General features: G+C 38.4%; 1 gene segment (V, D, J or C); it reads left to right on the top strand.

The window, feature by feature from the left end:
• Positions 1-930: 930 nt before the first annotated feature.
• On the top strand, positions 931-15,940 carry LOC112605290. The segment is given in 3 exon segments: positions 931-1,017; positions 1,187-1,468; positions 15,882-15,940. Coding segments are annotated over 3 exon segments (390 nt in total).
• The last annotated feature ends 3,982 nt before the right edge of the window (positions 15,941-19,922 follow it).

Below are 19,922 nucleotides of genomic sequence, written 5' to 3'. Positions count from 1 at the left end.
ATGATTGAAGGTCTGAGTATTTTAGCACAGATTAAGATCAAATCATTAGGATATTAAGAGTTGTGTACAGTTACTGAAGAAAACACCTTAGAATTTAATTTGTGGATAAAACATTCTTGGATTAGATTTAAGACTATTTTCCATGCTAAGTATATTTATAATGATGATGACTATAGTGCTGAATACTTAAACAATAAAAACAAAATTAATTCCTGCATACATAATGTGCTGAGTACTATTGTAAATGTTTTATCTTATTTTCTTTAAACTGTCCACAGCACTGTAAGGCAGGTACCACTATTGTCACAGTCACACAGATATGGAAACTGAGACACAAGGAAGTGAAGTTACTTGATCAATTTCAAGCAATCGGCAAGCCATGGAGCATCTATGTCAGGGTCTGCCAGGACATGGGACTGGAAACAGAAGTTTTTGACTTCTAACTCAAAGAGGGTGTGTGTCTGGCTCAATGGAAAGCTTCAGGACCCTCAGAAAACGTTACTAACAAGCAAAAGAAAGGTGCATCTGGAATATTATGTTCTAACAGACTCTTCATTTCCATCGATCCAATAATGCACTTAGGGAGATGACTGGGTGTGTTGAGGATAGAAAGAGAGAAATAAAATCACAGCCTTTTATATTTTTCTTAACAGGCTTGTACCAAACATCATCTGGGTGAATTTAGGTGACTGAAGAGAAGAAAGACACAGGAGTGAAATTCTGTGAGCACAAGGGAGAAGTTCTACACTCAGACTGAGCCAACAGACTTTTCTGATCTCTGACAACCAGGGAGGCGCAGGATGCTCTGTGCAGAGAGGAAGAAGCAGGTGGTCTCTGCAGCTGGAAGCCCAGCTCCCACCCCAGCTGCTTTGCATGTCCCTCCCAGCTGCCCTACCTTCCAGAGCCCATATCAATGCCTGGGTCAGAGTTCTGGGGAGGAACTGCTCACTTAGGACCCAGAGGGAACCATGGAAGCCCCAACGCAGCTTCTCTTCCTCCTGCTACTCTGGCTCCCAGGTGAGGGGAATATGAGGTGGTTTTGCACATCACTGAAAACTCCTGACACCTCTGCTCAGCAAGAAATATAGCTAAAGTTCAATGTAGGTCAACAATTTTGGCGCTACTCAAAGACAGTGATTTTGATCTAGATTACAATAGTGCATTTCTGTTTTATTTCCCATCTCAGATACCACCGGAGAAATTGTAATGACGCAGTCTCCAGCCACCCTGTCTTTGTCTCCAGGGGAAAGAGCCACCCTCTCCTGCAGGGCCAGTCAGAGTGTTAGCAGCAGGTTAGCCTGGTACCAGCAGAAACCTGGGCAGGCTCCCAGGCTCCTCATCTATGATGCATCCAGCAGGGCCACTGGCATCCCAGACAGGTTCAGTGGCAGTGGGTCTGGAACAGAGTTCACTCTCACCATCGGCAGCCTGGAGCCTGAAGATGTTGGAGTTTATTACTGTCAGCAGGGTTATAGCTGGCCTCCCACAGTGATTCGACATGAAACAAAAACCTCAACAAGACCGTCAGTGGTTACTAGATTTACCAGCTGCTTCCTTTACAGACAGCTAGTGTGGTGGCCACTCAGTTTTAGCATCTCTGCTCTATTTGGCCATTTTGGAGTTCAAGTTCTCAAGTCCAAAATTACTTATGTTAATCCATTGCATCATACCATTTCAGCATGGCTACTATGTTCATTTAAATGCATTTTAGAAAGCATCCCTGTTTATGGTATCACAAAGAGTTGAATAAATCTTCTGTTCAAAAATAAACAACAAACACACATATAAATATAAAGCTAAAATATCAAAACTATTTCAACACTTTGAAAATTGGCAAAGCATAAAATGATTAAGCATGTATATTCTTTATAGAAATAAAAGTACTAGTGCTTTGGGTAAGGACAGAAAAAGTCTATAACCTTTTGCCTGTGACAGCACCCTTCTACCCCCAGCTCAGTAAGCATAAATTACAGAACTCGATTTTTACCAGTGTGAGGATAGCAAATAAAACTGGCAGCTTGTTGCCAAAGGGGATGGACTTGAGTAAAGCCAAGGAGTGGAAAAAAATTATTCAGTGTTTCCAGCTAAACATGGAGAACTCCATAGGTAATATACAGAAAAAGCCCACAGCTTTACTAGTCCAAGAGGATGCCCTTTTTGGGGCAAGTAATACATCTGCTGATGGCAAATAGCAGATTCCTGGATAAGATAGAGCCATACTGCTGAAACAATCTCTGCACACATTCCTAGTGATCTAGAAGCTATAGATATAAGTGATGAGACCCAGGAGTTCCCGGTGCAAAGTAAAACCAGAGGGAGGTAAGAATTAGCTGCACTTTGCATGCAGTTTGCTTTTTAAACTACACACAGATAGATTGACAGAAGACAGATTTAAAAGCTCCAGATATTTGAGCAAAATGTCTCAAATCGTTGGTGACCACTACGCTATGCAGATACATGTGCAGTTCCTATAAATTCAAACTAAAGATTAATATTAAGAATAAAAAGAAGCAGAGATATCAGTGGTCAAATACCACATGAGATGCAGATTTTTCAATACCATGCAATAAGAATGCTTTAAATATATCTAATCCATTTAACATTATAGCTCACCTTATCGTATCCTAAATCTGCTCAGAACACATATATTAGCCTACAGTTGGGCAACATTATGTAACACAAAGTTTATCTTACAATAAAGTGTTGAGTATCTTATGTAATTGATTGAATACTGTACTGAAAGAGAAGATAGAATAGCTGTATGAACACTAGTACTATTTCTACTTGAATGCATATCACTTACACACCATCTGAGTCAAAAAATTTTAACTCCAACTATCATAAGTCAGGTACTATCAGTAAGTTCAGACAAGCAACTAAGAAGAAAATTTAAAAATGCTCAGAAAAATGAAACAAATTCCAGGCCTGACATGATAGCTCAAGCCTGTAATCCCAGTACTTTGAGAGGCTGATGCAGAAGGATGACTTGAGGCCAGGAGTTTGAGACCATGCTGGAAAAAATAGTGACACCCTTATCTCTCTCTCTATATATATATTTTTAAACCAGAGATTGGTGACATGCACCTATATTCCCAGCTACTCAGGAGGAAGAACCTGGAGGATCGCTTGAGCCCGAGAGGTCGAGACTGCAGCAAGCTATGATCACAGCACCACACTCCAGTCTGGCTGACTGAGTGAGACTCTGTTTCTAAGAAAATTAAAATTAAAATTAAAAAGCCCACAATCTAAAGAGAGGTACTATAATATATTATCAAAAATGTACAGTTTTCAGTTTAAAAAATCCTGGAAGAAAAAGGGAAGTATGACCGATATTGTAGGAATAAAAATAAAGCAACTGCAATAATAACAGCAGAAAATAGCCAATGAAAGCTGATTCCAACTTGCCCTAATTGTTGATTTAGCAAAGGCTACAAAGCAGTTAATATGCAGATGTTAAATTAATTATTTTTAAAACTGTGATCCTTGATATAGAAAAGAAAATATTTAAAAAAAAAAAAGATTCAGCAAGTAGGGACTCAAGAAAAGAAACGGAAAGTATAAAAAAAAGACCAAATGGGAACTCTAGAAATGAAAAGTACAATAACCCAATTTAAATATGTATTAGCTAGGTCTAATAGCAATTTGAGATGGCAGAACAATCAGTTAACTTGAAAATAGATGACCGGAAAACTATTGAGACTGAAGAAAATGTTTAGAAAAAAAGGAAGAAAACTTAAGAGATTTATAGCTCAGAGTGAAGGATATCAACAAATATATGATGACAGTCACAAAGGAGGAGAGAAAGAGAAAGTAGCTGAACAAAATATTTGGAGAAATAATGACAAAAACTTTTCAAAAGTAAGAAAAAATATTCTTAGAAGAAAAACTTCAATAAAACCCTTTAACATACTCAATAGAAATTAATAACTGAACACATTATATTAAAATATTGAAAGACAAAGAGAAAATCTTCATTGCATGAAGAATGAAAGCAGACACTGTATACAGAGACACAATAATATAGCTATTGGCTTCATTTTCATTGGGACCAGTAGAGGCTAGAAGCTCTGAAGTGACATATTTAAATGCTGAAAGAAAAAAAAAAAAAAGAAGAAGGCAATCAGGAAATCTATATCCAGTGAAAATATCCTTCAACTCGAACAAAAAAGCAAACATATTCTTTGGTAAACAAATATGTTCATTCCTAGTTGCTATGTCTTATAAGATAGTTAAGAGAAAATACTTCAGAATCCCAGGAAATGACATCAGACAGGACACTGAGTCCACTGGAAGAAATGAAGTCCTCAAAAGTAAGAAGGAACAATACCAAGGCTGGAAAGATAAAAATACACTTCATGCTATTTATGTGAAGTTCAAAACAGGGAAACCTAAATGATTGTGTTAGATGTCAGAAAGACAGTTACTTTTGCTGAATGAGAGGGAAACCTTACAAAGACTGTCCATGAGGGAAGCACAAGGGCATGTGAAATACTCTATCATCCCACCTGGACAATGACTTACACATAAACTTTATTCAGTTGCACACTCAAGAAGTGTGCACTTTACTCTGGCTACTTTATCAATGGAAATAAAATGAATAAAAACCAAAACCTAGATTCTTTCACACTTACCAGTAATCACAGCCAAGAGCCCAGACTAATTTGCAATATTATTATTATTAACACCACTTCTTTACCATATCTTGACACTTATACTTTTTATCCAGCTAGTTTCACGGCTCCACCTCTGGCCCATTCTTTTGGAAGACCCCATAGCCATAGGGCAGGTAACACCTATGGAAGACTGAAAATGACACAATTGATGGTTAATTAGCAGAAAACAGTTTTTGTGTATTACAAATTTTCCTATGCAGAGGGTACAATACATGTGAGTGAGAGAGTCCCTCTAGCACAGAAAAGAAGTGTGAACTAGAGCTTCAGAATGTGATCCAGTGTGTAGAGTTCATCAGAAGAACACAAATCGAGGTGACCTCTCATCTGGGTATGGGAAAGTGAAATGACTGTGAGTTCTCCCCAGATCAGTGGCCCATGGCTTTTGGCGACATGTACATGAAACTCACATTTGTTCACATCCACAGTCACTTCCTGGCTTCACCCATAGGAATGATGGTCTGGCTACCCAGTTACTTAGGAACTCTGCACACAGGCTGTCAGTTACTAAAACAACAATGAAAAACAGTGACTTTGGTTAAATGTATATCAGTAGTTACATTCTAGAGGGAAAAATGAGCAGGGGGATATATTTTAATATCAAATGAAGAATCACAACCTTGTGACTCCTTACTTTTCCCATATAATTCATTATGCTTGTGTGAAACTTCAGAGTATCAAATGAGGCCCATATATTCATGCCTAAACCTTTGTCTTTGTCCAACGTGAGCCCACGTTTGGGCCATCCGCTGGCATCCGAGTATACTTGTGAGATGATCACTGTTCAGACAGCATTGCTGGGGCAACTCACAGACAGCTCCATTCTGAGTCCCTCCCCTCAAACTCCCAGCATCACTAACCCTGAAGGAGTGTCCTCCTGTCCTCCACAGCACCCAGAGCCTGCCCTGCCATGATTTCGCTGCCCAACGGAAAACCTCATCAGAGATTTCACAGGCTCAGAGACAAAGGCAGGTCCCAGGCAGAGGCTGGTTTGGGAGTCTAAGAGAAACTATTTTTTTCAACAATTGTTCTGTTAGAATTTTCCAGGGATTTATAAGCTGAATTTCTATACATAGTTACTCTCTTAAAAATAAAAGGTATTTGTAATCCGAGAAACATAAAACAGAAAAAAATTAAATCCCACAAAAGCATCATTATTCAGAGACTTCAAATTCAGCTAATCAAATTCTGAGCTCCCTGCCTTATGGTCCATCTCCATAGTGTCTATGTGCTCCACCCTTATCAAATATATGTTCAAAGAATTATTCTAACCTTTAAAAAAGAATTAAAAAGGAATTTGTAAAGACAACGATTCAACAAATAGAGGCTTTCAAACAGAGAAACTATGAAAAGAGACCTACTGGAAATTCTAGAAATGAAAAGTTCAACAACTAAATTGAAAAATGTGTTATATAAATGCAACAGCAATATAATATGATGCAAGAACCAGTAAACTGAAAAACAAGTCAATAGCAATGATCTCATATAAAGAAGAGAAAAATTATAAAGAAGAATGAATAAAACCTCAGACATTATAGGTCCGTGTGAACAATGCCAACAAATTTGTGTTAGGAATTAAAAGGAAAAAAAGAAAGAGGCTAAACAATGTGTTTCCATCTTTTTGTCCATGTGTACCACATGTTTAGTTCCCACTTACAAGTGAGAAGATGTGGTATTTAGTTTTTTGTTTCTGCATCAGTTCACTTAGGAAAATGACTTCCAGCTGCATCCAAGTTTCTGCAAGGACATAACTTTGTTCCTATGATTTTGTTCCTATTTATGACTGCATATGATTCCATGGTGTATTGTTGTGGGATGTCAGGGACCCCAAATGGAAGGACTGGCTGGAGCTGTGGCAGAGGAAGATAAATTGTGAATATTTCATTTTAATATGGTTATTTATCAGTTCCCAAATAATACTTTTATAATTTCTTATGCCTGTCTTTATTTTAATCTGTTAATCCTGTTATCTTCATAAGCTGAAGATGTACATCACCTCAGGACCACTGTGATAATTGTGTTAAGTGTAAAAACTGATTGTAAAACATGTGCATTTGAACAATATGAAATCAGTGCACCCTGAAAAAGAATAGAATAACAGCGATTTTGAGGAAACAAGGGAAAACAACCATAAGGTCTGACTGCCTGCTGGGTCAGGCAAAAAGAGCTATATTTTTCTTCTTGCAGAGAGCCTATAAACAAACGTGTAAGTAGGGAAGGTATCAATAAGTTATTTTCCTAGCAAGGAATATTAATATTAATAGCTTGGGAAAGGAATGCATTCCTGGGGGGAGGTCTATAGATGGGTGCTCTGGGAATGTCTGTCTTATGCGGTTGAGATAAGGACTGAGATACGCCCTGGTGTCCTGCTGTACCCTCAGGCTTAATAGGGTGGGGAAAAACTCCACCCTGGTAAATTTGTGGTCAGACCAGTTATCTGTCCTTGAACCCTGTTTTCTGTTGTTTAAGATGTTTATCAAGACAATAAGTTCACCACTGAATATAGACCCTTATCAGTAGTTCTGCTTTTGCCCTTTGTCCTGTTCCCTCCAAAGCATGTGACCTTTGTTAGACCCTGATTAGTAGTTCTGCTTTTTGCCCTTTGAAGCATGTGATCTTTGTACCTACTCTCTCTTTTTATAACTCCTCCACTTTTGAAACCCTTAATAAAACTTGCTGGTTTTGAGACTCAGATGGACATCACAGTCCTACCAATAATGTGATGTCACCCCCAGTGGCCCAGCTGTAAAATTCTTCTTTTTATACTTTCTCTCTTTATTTCTCAGCTGGCTGACACTGATGGAAAATAGAAAGAACCTATGTTGAAATACTGGGGGCAGGTTCCCCCAATAGTGTATATATACAACAGTTTCTTTATCTAGTCCATGGTTGATGGGCACAATAGTCATTGGGGACTACTAGAGGGGAGAGAGAGGGAGGAAGGGAAGGGTTGAAAAACTACCTATGGGTACAATGTTCACTACCTGGTTAATCAGTTCAGTCATACACCAATCCTCAGCATCATGCAAAATAACTTTGTAACATATCTGTATATGCATGCTCTGATTCTAAAATAAAAACTGAAAAAGAAAAAAATGGAGAAATAATAAAAATCATCTGTAGAAATGATGAAACACATTAATCTATACATGAAAGAAACTCAGTGAAACCTTTTCAGGATAAAGAACAATGCAATTCATAACTATATACATTATAGTACCAATGTTGAAAGATAAAGAGAATTTGGAATGCATCACTAAAATACTGAATTGCTCTATACTAGGAAGCGATAATAAAGCCATTGGCTAAATTTTCATCATTATCAGTGGAGGTGAGAAGACAGTGAAATGATATATCTAAATGCTGGGGGAGAAAAGTCAGCCACAAATTCTATATCCAGCAAAACAATCCTTTACATATAAAGGCAAGGTAGAAATATTCCTTTATATACAAAGACTAATTCATTAATAGTATATATGCCTTGCAAGAGATTCAAGAGAAAATTCTTCAGAATCACAGGGAATGAATAATAGTAGATAGCAATTCAAATTGACAGGAAGGAATCAAGGCCTCAAAAAGTGAAAGAAATAAGAAAAAAGCTACAAATTATGTTTACTTTACCTGATATAAAGATTAAGTCCAGGAAAAAAAAAAAAACAGTTATAATAGACATCAGAATATCAGTGATATTGATTGTGTTTTGAGCAGCAGTTTTTGACTGGGAAGCTGCATAATGAAAGCAGTGAGAGAATTATAAACCTTCGCTGTTTCAATGTGGATCATGACATGAAGTGATCTGGACCTTGAAACTCATTTGCACCCTTAAGATTTGCACTCTTTGCACTGTGTGTTTTACCTTAGATAAAATAAAACGAAATAAAACAAACCTAGACTCTTTTAAATAAACTTGAACAAAGAAATAAAAATCACCAAATATTTATTAAAGATCAACCTTATTAAAGAGAAATGGAAAACATACCCGAGAAAGTTCTAAAGAAGTAGAAGTCTAGTAGAGGAAACAGCAGGAAACATCTGCATATGACCCTTCTGTCACTCAGGAAACACAGATTTTACCTGTATTGATTTCCTTAAAACATAAAATACATTTATGTCATTTTGCTCACAAGAGAGGCCCCCAACTTCTCCTTGGCTCTTTCCACCCCACTGCACCCACCAGAGGATTTGTATACTGCTTCTAGGGAGGACTTTCCCTTGTGAGTTTGAGTTAAAAGCTCAGCTCTAACCTTGCCTTGACTAATCAGGACTCCTCAGTTCATCTTCTCACAATGAGGCTCCCTGCTCAACTCCCGGGGCTGCTAATGCTGGTAAGGGCAGAAGGGAAATAAGGAAGGATGACAGGGTGGGAGGGTGAACTCTGGGGGACCCACTCCTTCCCATGTTTTTTCTGTCCTCCTGTTAGATGTGTGTTCTCCTCCAGGGTGGGGCATGTGATGCTTAGATCTGTGAGAGTGAGGAAGATTCCAGAAGGATCAAGGACATGTACGTTAGTGAAAGCTGTGACACAGAAAGAGGGGGATGTGGTAGGTGACTTCTAGAGGCCCCTTTGTGCTTTGCAAATTGAGGGGAAAAGAAAGACAGATCAGCCTGTTACTGTGTCTATATAGAAAGAAGCAGACATAAGAGACTCCATTTTTTTTCTTCTGATATCACCACTTGGTTCATCTTGCGAGTCATTGGTGCTTGATTGCAGTGTTTCCATCTCTGTGGAGGCGCTTTTCTTTGCATCGCCATTGAGTTCATTGTAGAACTTCAAATGTCTAGTGGGTATCCAAACAGGAAGCTGATTTTCTTCTGGTGAAACACAAGCAAAACCTCTTCCCCAAGTTATCACCTTCCCTATTTCCCAGGTCTTTTTGTTGTTGTTGTTGTCTTTCCACCAAATCAGTTTTCCTTCGTATGGACTGTTCTTTTTACCAGTAAGATGTTGTTCTGCAGAAGTAGTAGTCTGATTTCTATAAATGTTTAAAAAATTTAAAGTATAGAGTGCTAGATTAAGCTGCATCTGAGGAGTGGTACACTCCTTACTGTCTGCCCCTTCTTTTTGTTTAACTAACTGAGTTTTGAGTGTTCAATTAGTTCTTTCAACTATGGCCTTTCCTTGGGAATTATAAGGAATTCCTATTGTATGTGTAATTTTCCACTGATTTAAGAATTTTTGTAAAGCTTTACTACAATATCCTGGTCCATTGTCAGTTTTAATTTTTTCTGGAACTCCCATTACAGCAAAACAAGAAAATAAATGTTTTTTAACATGGGAACTACTTTCTCCTGTCTGGCAGGTTGCCCATATGAAATGTGAATAAGTATCAACTGTTACATGAACATATGATAATTTTCCAAATGAAGGTACATGTGTAACATCCATTTGCCATAATGCATTAGGACACAGACCTCTGGGATTAACTCCTGCCTCTTGAGTGGGCAGGTGTAGTACCTGACACTGGGTGCAATGTTGTACAATATCTTTTGCCTGTTTCCATGTGACCTTAAATTTGTTTTTTAACCCTGCTACATTTACATGCGTCAAAGCATGAAGTTCTTGTGCTTTTATGAATGTAGAGGATACCAGTAAGTCAGCTTGTTCATTTGCTTTAGTTAAAGGTCCTGGTAAATTAGTGTGTGCTCCAATATGAGTAATATAAAATGGGAAATTCCTTTTTCTTACAGTTTGTTGTAATAAATTGAACAGCTGGTTTATCTGATCATCCATGCTATATTTAATTAGAGCTCTCAACATCCCTTGTAGCCCGTACTACATATGCACAATCTGATATAATATTAACAGGTTGATTAAAATCTTGTAACACTGTAATGACTCAACCAACTCTGCCCTTTGAACCAATTGATATTGAGTTTTGATTACTCGCTCTTTTGGCCCTGTGTAGGCCACTTTTCCATTGCTGGAACCATCAGTAAATACTGTCAGAGCATTTTCTAAAGGTTCATGTCTGGTAATTTTAGGTAAAATCCAAGTAGTCAATTTTAAAATCTGGAAGATTTTTGTTTTTGGGTAATGTTCCCGCACAATCAGCAAGACCAATCTGCCATGCACCAGAATTGATAAAGGCTTGTTCCTTGGTTAAAGGAACAACTATTTTGTCTGGGTCATTACCACACAATGTTATTATTCGTAATCTTGCCTGACCAATTAATGTAACTATTTGATCCAAGTACAATGTAAAAGTCTTAATTGTACTGTAAGGCAGGAATGACCACTCCACAAGATCAGTATTTTGAACAATGATGCCTGTTGGAGAATGTGCAGTAACAAAAATCAAAAGTTGGAGTGGGGCTAATTCTACTTATTTGAGCTGAGTGAATTTTTTCTTCCACTAATTTAATTTCTTTTGTTGCCTCTGGGGTTAATATTCTTTTACTATTTAAGTCTGGGTCTCCTCTTAGGATAGAGAATAAATTTGACATGGCATAAGTAGGAATGCCTAGAGTTGTCCGAATCCAATTAATATTGCCTAACAATTTCTGAAAATCATTTAATGTTTTTAATGTGTCTTTTCTTATTTCTATTTTTTGTGGCTTAATTTTTCTATTTTTGATCTGCATCCCTAAAAAATGAAAAGGAATAGAGGTTTGAATCTTATCAGATGCTATTGTTAGTCCTGCGTTGGCAACCTCTGCTTGCAGAAATGTGTAACAGTCAATTAATTTGTCTCTTGTTTCTGCAGCACATAAAATATCATCAATATAATGAATGATATAACAATCTGAAAATTTGTCTCTAACTGCTTGAAGGACTTGATCTATGAAAGTTTGACAAATAGTTGGACTATGAAGCATTCCCTGAGGTAATACTTTCCACTGAAAACTGGTGGTTGGTTCTTTATTATTTATGGCTGGTATAGTATAGGCAAATTTTTCACAATCTTGCTCTGCCAGAGGAATGGTAACAAATCAATCCTTTAGATCAATTATAATTAAAGGCCAGTCTTTTGGAATCATGGTCAGAGAGGGCAATCCAGGTTGAAGAGGCCCCATGGGTTGAATTACGGCATTTACGGGCTCTTAAGTCTGTTAACATAGGCCATTTGCCAGATTTTTTCTGAATTACAAATACAGGAGATTTCCAGGGTGAGAATGAAGGCTCAATGTGTCCCTTTTCTTATTGTTCCTTTGCTAATAAATGTAAAGCTTCTGGTTTTTGTTTCGGTAGTGGCCACCGATTTACCCATACCAGTTTTTCTGTTTTGCAAGTTAATGGAATGGGTTTAGGAGGCTCTAGAGTGGCTGCCCCTAAAAAGGATACCCTATTTCTTTTCTTTCTTGATTTTTCTCAGTCTCAATTGGGACTTTAATGCCATTTTCATTTTTTCCTAATCCTTTTCCTGGTATATATCCCATCTTAGTCATGATTTTTTGACTAGTGGGGCTGTATAATGGAGCGGGCATCATGATTTCCGCACCCCATTGTTGTAATAAATCTCAACTCCATAGATTAACAGGAATTGAAGTAATCATTGGCTGAACAGTACTTTCTTGATTATCTGGCCCTAAACAATGTAAAATCATCATACTTTGATAAATTTCTGAAGCTGTGCCTACGCCAACAAGTCTTGTAACAGCCTTTTGTTTAGGCCAATTTTTTGGCCACTGATTTAAAGCAATGACAGAGACATCTGCTCCAGTGTCTACCAACCCTTCAAACTGTTTTCCTTGAATGATGGCCTTACACACAGGTCTGCTCTCAGAGACCTGACTTGCCCAATATGCAGCCTTTCCTGCTGGATCAGTGCTTCCAAACCCTCCTGTTCTTTTTATCTCATTGTTTCCAACTTTAATATAAGGTAGGAGTAATAATTGAGCAATCCTGTCTCCTGGACTGGCACTCCAAGGAGTTGAGGAACTAATAACCAATTGAATCTCACCTTTATAGTCTGAATCAACCACACCAGTATGAATTTGAACTCCCTTTAGATTTAAACTTGATCTTCCTAAGATTAGTCCCACAGTCCCCTCAGGCAATGGGCCGTGTACCCCTGTGGGGATTTTTCGCGGAGGCTCCCCTGGAAGCAGAGAGACTGCCGTATAGTACATAAATCTACTGCTGCACTGCCGCTTGTGGAAGGGGATAATTGCCGTATTGTGATAACTGCCTTATTCCCTGAGACACTTGTGACAGTGGGGGTTGTTGTTCCTGAAAACCCTGGGGAACAAAAGACTGAATTGGGAATGTCCCAGTTTGTTGCGGGACTTGAGGCTGGCCCCTCCTCTTGTTTCCCAACAGTGGTTGCCCATTTTTATCAAATTTAGAATGACATTGATTTCCCCAATGTTTTCTCTTTTTACATCTTGGACATAGGCCAGGTAGCTCTTTATCTGTTGTTGTAGTAGCTTGAGTTGTTACATTTTGTTCATTTGAGACTAGGCAATTCTTTTTAAGATGACCAATTTGACCACAATTATAACATTTTCCCCCAAATGTTCTCACTTTTCCTCCTAAAACGACTCCTGTGATTGCTTGAGCCATAAGCATAGCTTTATGCATAGCTCCTCCAATTCCATCGCAGGCTTTAACGTACTCTGAGATTACATCTGATCCTACCGGGACCCTTCCTTTTAATGTCTTAATGGCTGATTGACAATCAGGATTGGCGTTTTCAGATGTCATCAACTCCACTATGACCTTATGGGCATTCTCATCGGTAAATGACTTTTGAGCAGCATCTTGAAGCCTTGCTACAAAATCAGGGTAGGACTCTTTAGAGCCTTGTCTTATTGTATTAAAGGAGGGGCAGGTGGTTCCTGGGTCTTGGATTTTCTCCCAGGCCCTAAGGCAGATAGCCCTAATTTGCTCAATGCCCTCATTTGACATTATTACTTGTTGGCTAGCAGTGCTCCAATTTTGACCTATTCCTAATATTTGTTCTATGTCTATGTTAATTGGAGGATTGGCAGTCCTATTTCTTCAGACCTGTATTTGTGCCCCATCAATCCACCAAGTCTTAAATTATAAAAATTGAGAGGGTGAGAGTGATGATTTTGCCAGAATCTCCCAATCATAAGGAATGAGTCTATGTCCATGAGCAATGGAATCTAATAATGTTCTCATGTAAGGAGAGTTGGGTCCATACTGTTTTACTCCCTCTTTCATTTCTTTTAGCATTTTTGTAGAAAAGGACTCGTATCTGGCTTCAGCTATGGGAGGCTCTCCCTCTTGGGCCCCTTCTCCAGGTGATCTTGATTCTAATATTACTGGGAATTGCCACGCTTCAGTATCTCCTTGTTTTCTTGCCTCATCAATAATTTTATGTAATGCACTACCCTGTCTACTAGTCGGTGCTGTAGGATTAAGTCTCATGGTGAGTGGCTGAGGATATGGCGCCCTGCCCTGTGGCGCTAGAAACCTTCCTGGCTATGCGTATGGATTTTCTGGGGGCAGCCGATACTGAAGTTCAGCTGGCGGCCAGTATTGATAGGCTACTGGTGGCTGGGTCTTATTTTCTACCGGCTGAGATTGTGGACACTGTATCTGGATTGGCATTGCCATGACAGAGACTCTACCTTTTTCTTTTTCTTTTTTTTTTTTAAACTTTCATACTAAGCTTTATTGTATGCTGCCATCAGTGTATATAAAACAATTACTCTTGTGAAACAGAAATTCATGAAAATTCATAGAGGTAGATGTTAAGGACTGACAAAAGTAGAAGTTTGTATATTATGGCACATGTGTTACAGGGACACAGTAACAGGCTGCTCTCTCTTTCTTTTCCCCACAAAAATCTTGGTTCTTTCTATACCTGTATATTTTGGGAGTATTAACAAAAATCACACACAAAAAGATAATTGAGCAAAACATAAATAACAGACAGAAAATGATTAAAATGACTCACAATGTTTGTACATAATCTTGCATTTCTCTCTTATTATTTCAGGATCCAATGGAGATGCTGTGATGACCCAGCCTCCATTCTCCCTGCCCGTCACCCCTGGAGAGCCAGCCTCCATCTCCTACAGGTCCAGTCACAGCCCCCTTCACAGTAATGGATACACCTATTTGAATTGGGACCTACAGAAGCCAGGCCAGCCTCCACGGCTCCCGATTTATTTGGTTTCCAACTGGGACCCTGGAGTCACAGACATGTTCAGTGGCAGGGAGTTGGGGACAGATTTCATGCTTAAAATCAGCAGGGTGGAGGCTGAGGATGTTGGGGTTTATTATTGCCAGCAAAATACATTCTTTAGATTTGGTTTAGCAGTTACTAGAGTACTTGTACATTGATAAGGTTTGGTGATACTGTTTGGTGATACTGATACTGATAAGGTTTGGTGATACTGTTTGGTGATACAGGTTTGGTGACACTGTTTCCCTCCCCTCCTTCACCTCCCCCTACCGCTTTTCACAAGGCAGACCCCTGACCAGGATAGCAGCAGGCACTGTATTTTTTCCCACTTTTCTCAGGAATAACACAAATAAAAATCATCACAGTCTAGATTTTTAAATTACTAGTTATGTTCTGGCAAATGTATGCAAAAATAAAGGCCTAGTGCCAAAAGTCTTTGCACAGTCTCAACCACAGCATATTGAAGTAAAAAATTAGTTTTCTGAACACCAAAACTGGGTTTCAACAATAAGGACCAAGTTTGAAAGAATAAAGAAACATACGTATGTCATCTTAAACGGAATCTGGTTCAATACAACATAATATATAAGCTAACTTTTTACACCCTGAAAAACAACCTTCTGAAGACTTTGAACCGAGGTCAGTAAATGAGAGATTGGTGAGTTGTGTTTGAGATATGAACCCCGATGGAAGTTCTCATGTATTTCCTGGGAAGAATCACAGAGTTGAGAGACCCTGCCTGGCGTTCAAGGCTGGGCCCTGAGGCCACTGCAAGCTCATGGGAAAGTGCTGCATCTCACGGAGCTCTAGGTCATTAGTGACTGAAAGGTTAGGGAGGTTTGTGTCCAAATGCAACTTAGGTCATTTCAAACTTTCAAGTTCAACCCAGCAGGACATAGATGAGCCTCCAAAAGTTGATTCTGCTTCCATCATTTACTTAGGAATGATTTGAGAAAGAAATCATAATACCCTATATGGGTATTAGGCAGTAATAAGTTGAGGATACCTGCTGTATAATACACTTGCATATTTCACAAGTTAATATACAAAAAAACTGTAATTAAACTGATTAATTCAAATGAAAACAAGAATCAAGAAAATTGGAGGAAACAAGATGGTAGGTTTAACCTTAACTTTACAAATAATTGCATCATAAACACTTTTTCCAAGTAAATCATAACATTATCAGACAGGATTAAAATCAAAGATGTATGCTACTCATTAAATACACACCATAGTAGGAATATAGAATGGCTTTAAAAATGAAAGGATGAAGCATACATATCATGCAAGAACTGAGCAAAAGAAACTAGGTTGTGATTTTAATGCAAGAGACAAAATGGATATTTCATAATGATAAATGGGCAAATCCATCAAGAAGCCATTGAAATTCTAAATCTGCCTGAGTCCTGTATTAGTACGTTTTCACCCTACTGATAAAGACATACCTGAGACTGGGCAATTTACAAAAGAAGGAGGTTTAATGGGATTACAATTCCCCATGGCTGGGGAGGCCTTACAAACACCGTAGAAGAAGGAGCAAGTCACATCGTATGTGGATGGTTTCAGGCAAACAGAAAGAGAGCTTGCGCAGGGGAAATCCTCTTTATGAAACCATCAGATTTCATGAGATTTATTTGTTATCATAAGAACAGCATGGAGAAAAACTGCCCCAATGATAAAATTACCAACCCCCAAGTCCCTCCTAAACTTGTAGGAATTCTAGATGAGATTTCGCTGGGGACACAGCCAAACCATATCATTCCACCCCTGGCCCCTCACATATATCATGTCCTCACATTTCAAAACCAATCATGCCTTTCCAGCAGTCCCCCACAGTCTTAGCTCAACACTAACTCAAATGTCCACAGTCCAAAGTCTTATCTGAGACAAGGCAAGTCCTTTCCGCCTATAAGCCTGTGAAACCAAAAGCAAGTTAGTTACTTCCTAGACACAATGGGGGTACAGGTATTGGGTAAATACAGCCATTTCAATTGGCCAAAACAAAGGGACTACAGACTCCAGGCAATCTGAAATATAGCAAGGCAATTAAATCTTAACATTCCAAAATGATCTCCTTTGACTCCATGTCTCATTTCCAGGTTACACAGATTCAAGAGGTGGGTTCCCATGGTCTTCAGTAACTGTCCCTGTGACTTTCCAAGGTATGATCTCACTCCTGACTACTTACAAGGGCTGGCACTGAATGTCTGTGACTTTTCCAGGTGAATAGTGCAAACTGTCAGTGGATCTACCATTCTGGAGTCTGGAGGACAGTGGCCCTCTTCTCACAGCTCCACTAAGCAGTACCCCAGAAGGGACTCTGTGTGGGGGCTCCAACCCCACATTTCCCTTCTGCACTAGCCTAGCAGAGGCTCTCCATGAGCACCCCACCCCTGCCACGAACTTCTGCCTGGGCACCCAGGTGTTACCATACATCCTCTGAAATCTAGATGGAGGTTCCCAAACCCAAATTCTTGACTTCTGTGTGCTTGCAGGCTCAACACCACATGGAAGCTGCCAAGGCTGGGGGCTTGCACCCTCTGAAGCCACAGCCTAAGCTCCACATTGGCCCCTTGTGCCGTGGTTGGAACAACTGGGACACAGGCCACCTGGTGAACAAAAGGCCATGTTTAATTAAACATAAATCAACAGGAAGATTCTAGAAAAAGAAAAGAGTCATAAGAAAAAAAATGGCAAGAGAAAAGGAAGTGGTTAATGTGGAAATGGAGTCAGTTATTTGAGGAGGCAGAAACTGCTTCCTCTGAGGAGGTGATTGACCTGGGTAAGGAGAACAACTGACCTGAAGAGAAGTTTCTGAAGGGCATTGAGGTTCATGACAATCAAGGCTCTTAGAAGGAACACAGTATGAACATGAGAAGGACAGAGAAAGACACTATGAGGAGAGTGACTTAACCAAGGGAAAAAAGAGGAAGTCAGAGAGGGGGCAGGTCAGAGCCATTTTCTTTCAGTGTCTTAAAGATCACCACATATGACTGGTGTGAAATGAAGAAGGCCTTCATTTTCTGTTTGGGGAGCAAATGCTTTCTAAGTACAGCAAGACATTCTGGGAAATGTTTTAAGCAAATTACCCCCACGGTCCTATTTATTTTTTAGCGGAGTAACGACTCTAGCTGGGCTGTGAGAAGCAGAAGAAATACTTATCTGGACAAAGTGAATTCTGGCTTAAAGTAAACATGGGGCAGTGAAGATTATTGGAGACATAAGCAGATGAGACCATATTTTTACATTAATGTCAATTACACACCTTGATATGAGAAGAGTCAGATTAGGAGTGACCTGGAGGCGTTGGCGTTAATCTATTACATAGATTTTGATTTACTGATGTTAAATGTATTAGCGGTGAAGGAAATAGGGATAAAATAAAAGTTTGTTATTGTTGCTCATTTCTAGATTGAGATGCCAATAAACATGCAGATTAAGTGGCCATGTTTGCAAGTGAGTGGGGTTTGAGCTCAGAGGAAAGAAAATACACATAAGTATTCAGCAGTGCTTACAGGATAATTTATGGTATTAAAACCACATGTATGCATATGCATCTGCACATATTTATGCATGTGTATGCATGTATATGAACATACACATATGAGTATTTTTCAGAAAACAAAAGTCATAAAATCAATAATCTCAGCTTCCACCTTATGAAACTACATAAAGAGGAGCAATTTAAATATGAAGTAGAATATGAGGAAAAGAAATAATAAATATTAGGGGAGAAATCCATAAAACTGCAAACAAAAAACTGATATTGAACACCAAGCAAACCAAAGACTGGTTCTTTGGAAAGAACGATGTTGTATGGTTCCTATATATTTGAAAATTTGGGGGTTATAGTTTTAATATTGATTTCTAGTTGGATCCCTCTGTGGTCAGAGAATATACTTACTATGACTTTAATTACTGCAAATACGTTGAGAGGTTATGTGGGCAGAATGTGTCCTATCTTGGTATATGGCCTGCGGGCACTTGGAAGAAAAAGTGTGAACTACTATTGTTATGGATTGGAGTCTTCTATAAGTGTCAGTTAGATCCCATGGGTTGATGACCTTGTTGAGTTCTTCTCTATCATTGTCGATTTTCTGTCAAGTCGTCCTAACAAAAATCAAGAAGGGGTTTTGAAGTCTCCAAGTGTAATTGTTTTGTTGGTTTCTGCCACATGCACTATATTGCTCTGTTGCTTGGTGTCTATGCACTTAGAACTGCTCTGTCTTCTTTCCAAAATGACTTTCTTCATTATGTAATGTACCTTTCTGTCTCTGGTAACATTCTTTGGCTCTGTAGTCTACTTTATCTGATATTAGTATTTGCTACTGATTCTTTCTTTTTATTACTGTTTGCATAGTATACCATTTTCCTTCCTTTCATATTCAACCTGCTTAAACTGTTATATTTGGTATGAGTGTCTCATAGACAATGTACAGTTTGGACATTTCTTTCTGATTCATTAATTTCTGTCTTTTTGTAAACTTCATAATCTACATACTTAATATGTTAATAATTATTGGTATATTAAGATTTATGTCTGCACTCGTCTTTTTTGCCATATCTTTTTTAGCTTCTCTGTTTTCTTTTTGCTGCCTTTCTTTGGGTTACTTGAACATATTTACAATTACATTCTAATTTACCTAATTTTTTGGTATCTCCTTTTATAGTGATTTTTAAGTTTGTAGTCATGGTATTTCCTTTGTATGTATAACTTCTCACAGTATGTTGGTGTAAATATATTACCATTTAAATTAAATATAGAATTTTACCTTCTTTTATGTCATTTTTCCTCCCCCATTAGTAATAGTTTTCAAAAAGTAATTTCTCTGCAGATATTGGAAACAAAACAGTGTTACAACTTTGATACAACTATCACACATGATTTAGAAATGCATTCTATTCATCTATCTTTTCATTTCTGTAGCCTTTTGTCCCTAATATTATTTAATATCCCCTCTTTATTTTTAGTTTTACCTTTCTAGGGCTCATGGTGGCTGTGTTTAAAGTGGATCTGCTAGCACCAAACACTCTTAGTTTTTCTACAATGGAGGACTCCTCAATTTGCCCTTCATTTCTAAATAATACTTTTACTGAACATAGAATTTTAGGGTAAAACTAGAAAATGTGGTATTTCCTTCTGACCTCTATG

This window comes from Theropithecus gelada, chromosome 13 (assembly GCF_003255815.1).
Source record: "Theropithecus gelada isolate Dixy chromosome 13, Tgel_1.0, whole genome shotgun sequence".
NCBI lineage: Eukaryota > Metazoa > Chordata > Mammalia > Primates > Cercopithecidae > Theropithecus > Theropithecus gelada.
This window is presented reverse-complemented; position numbering and strand designations above follow the sequence as displayed.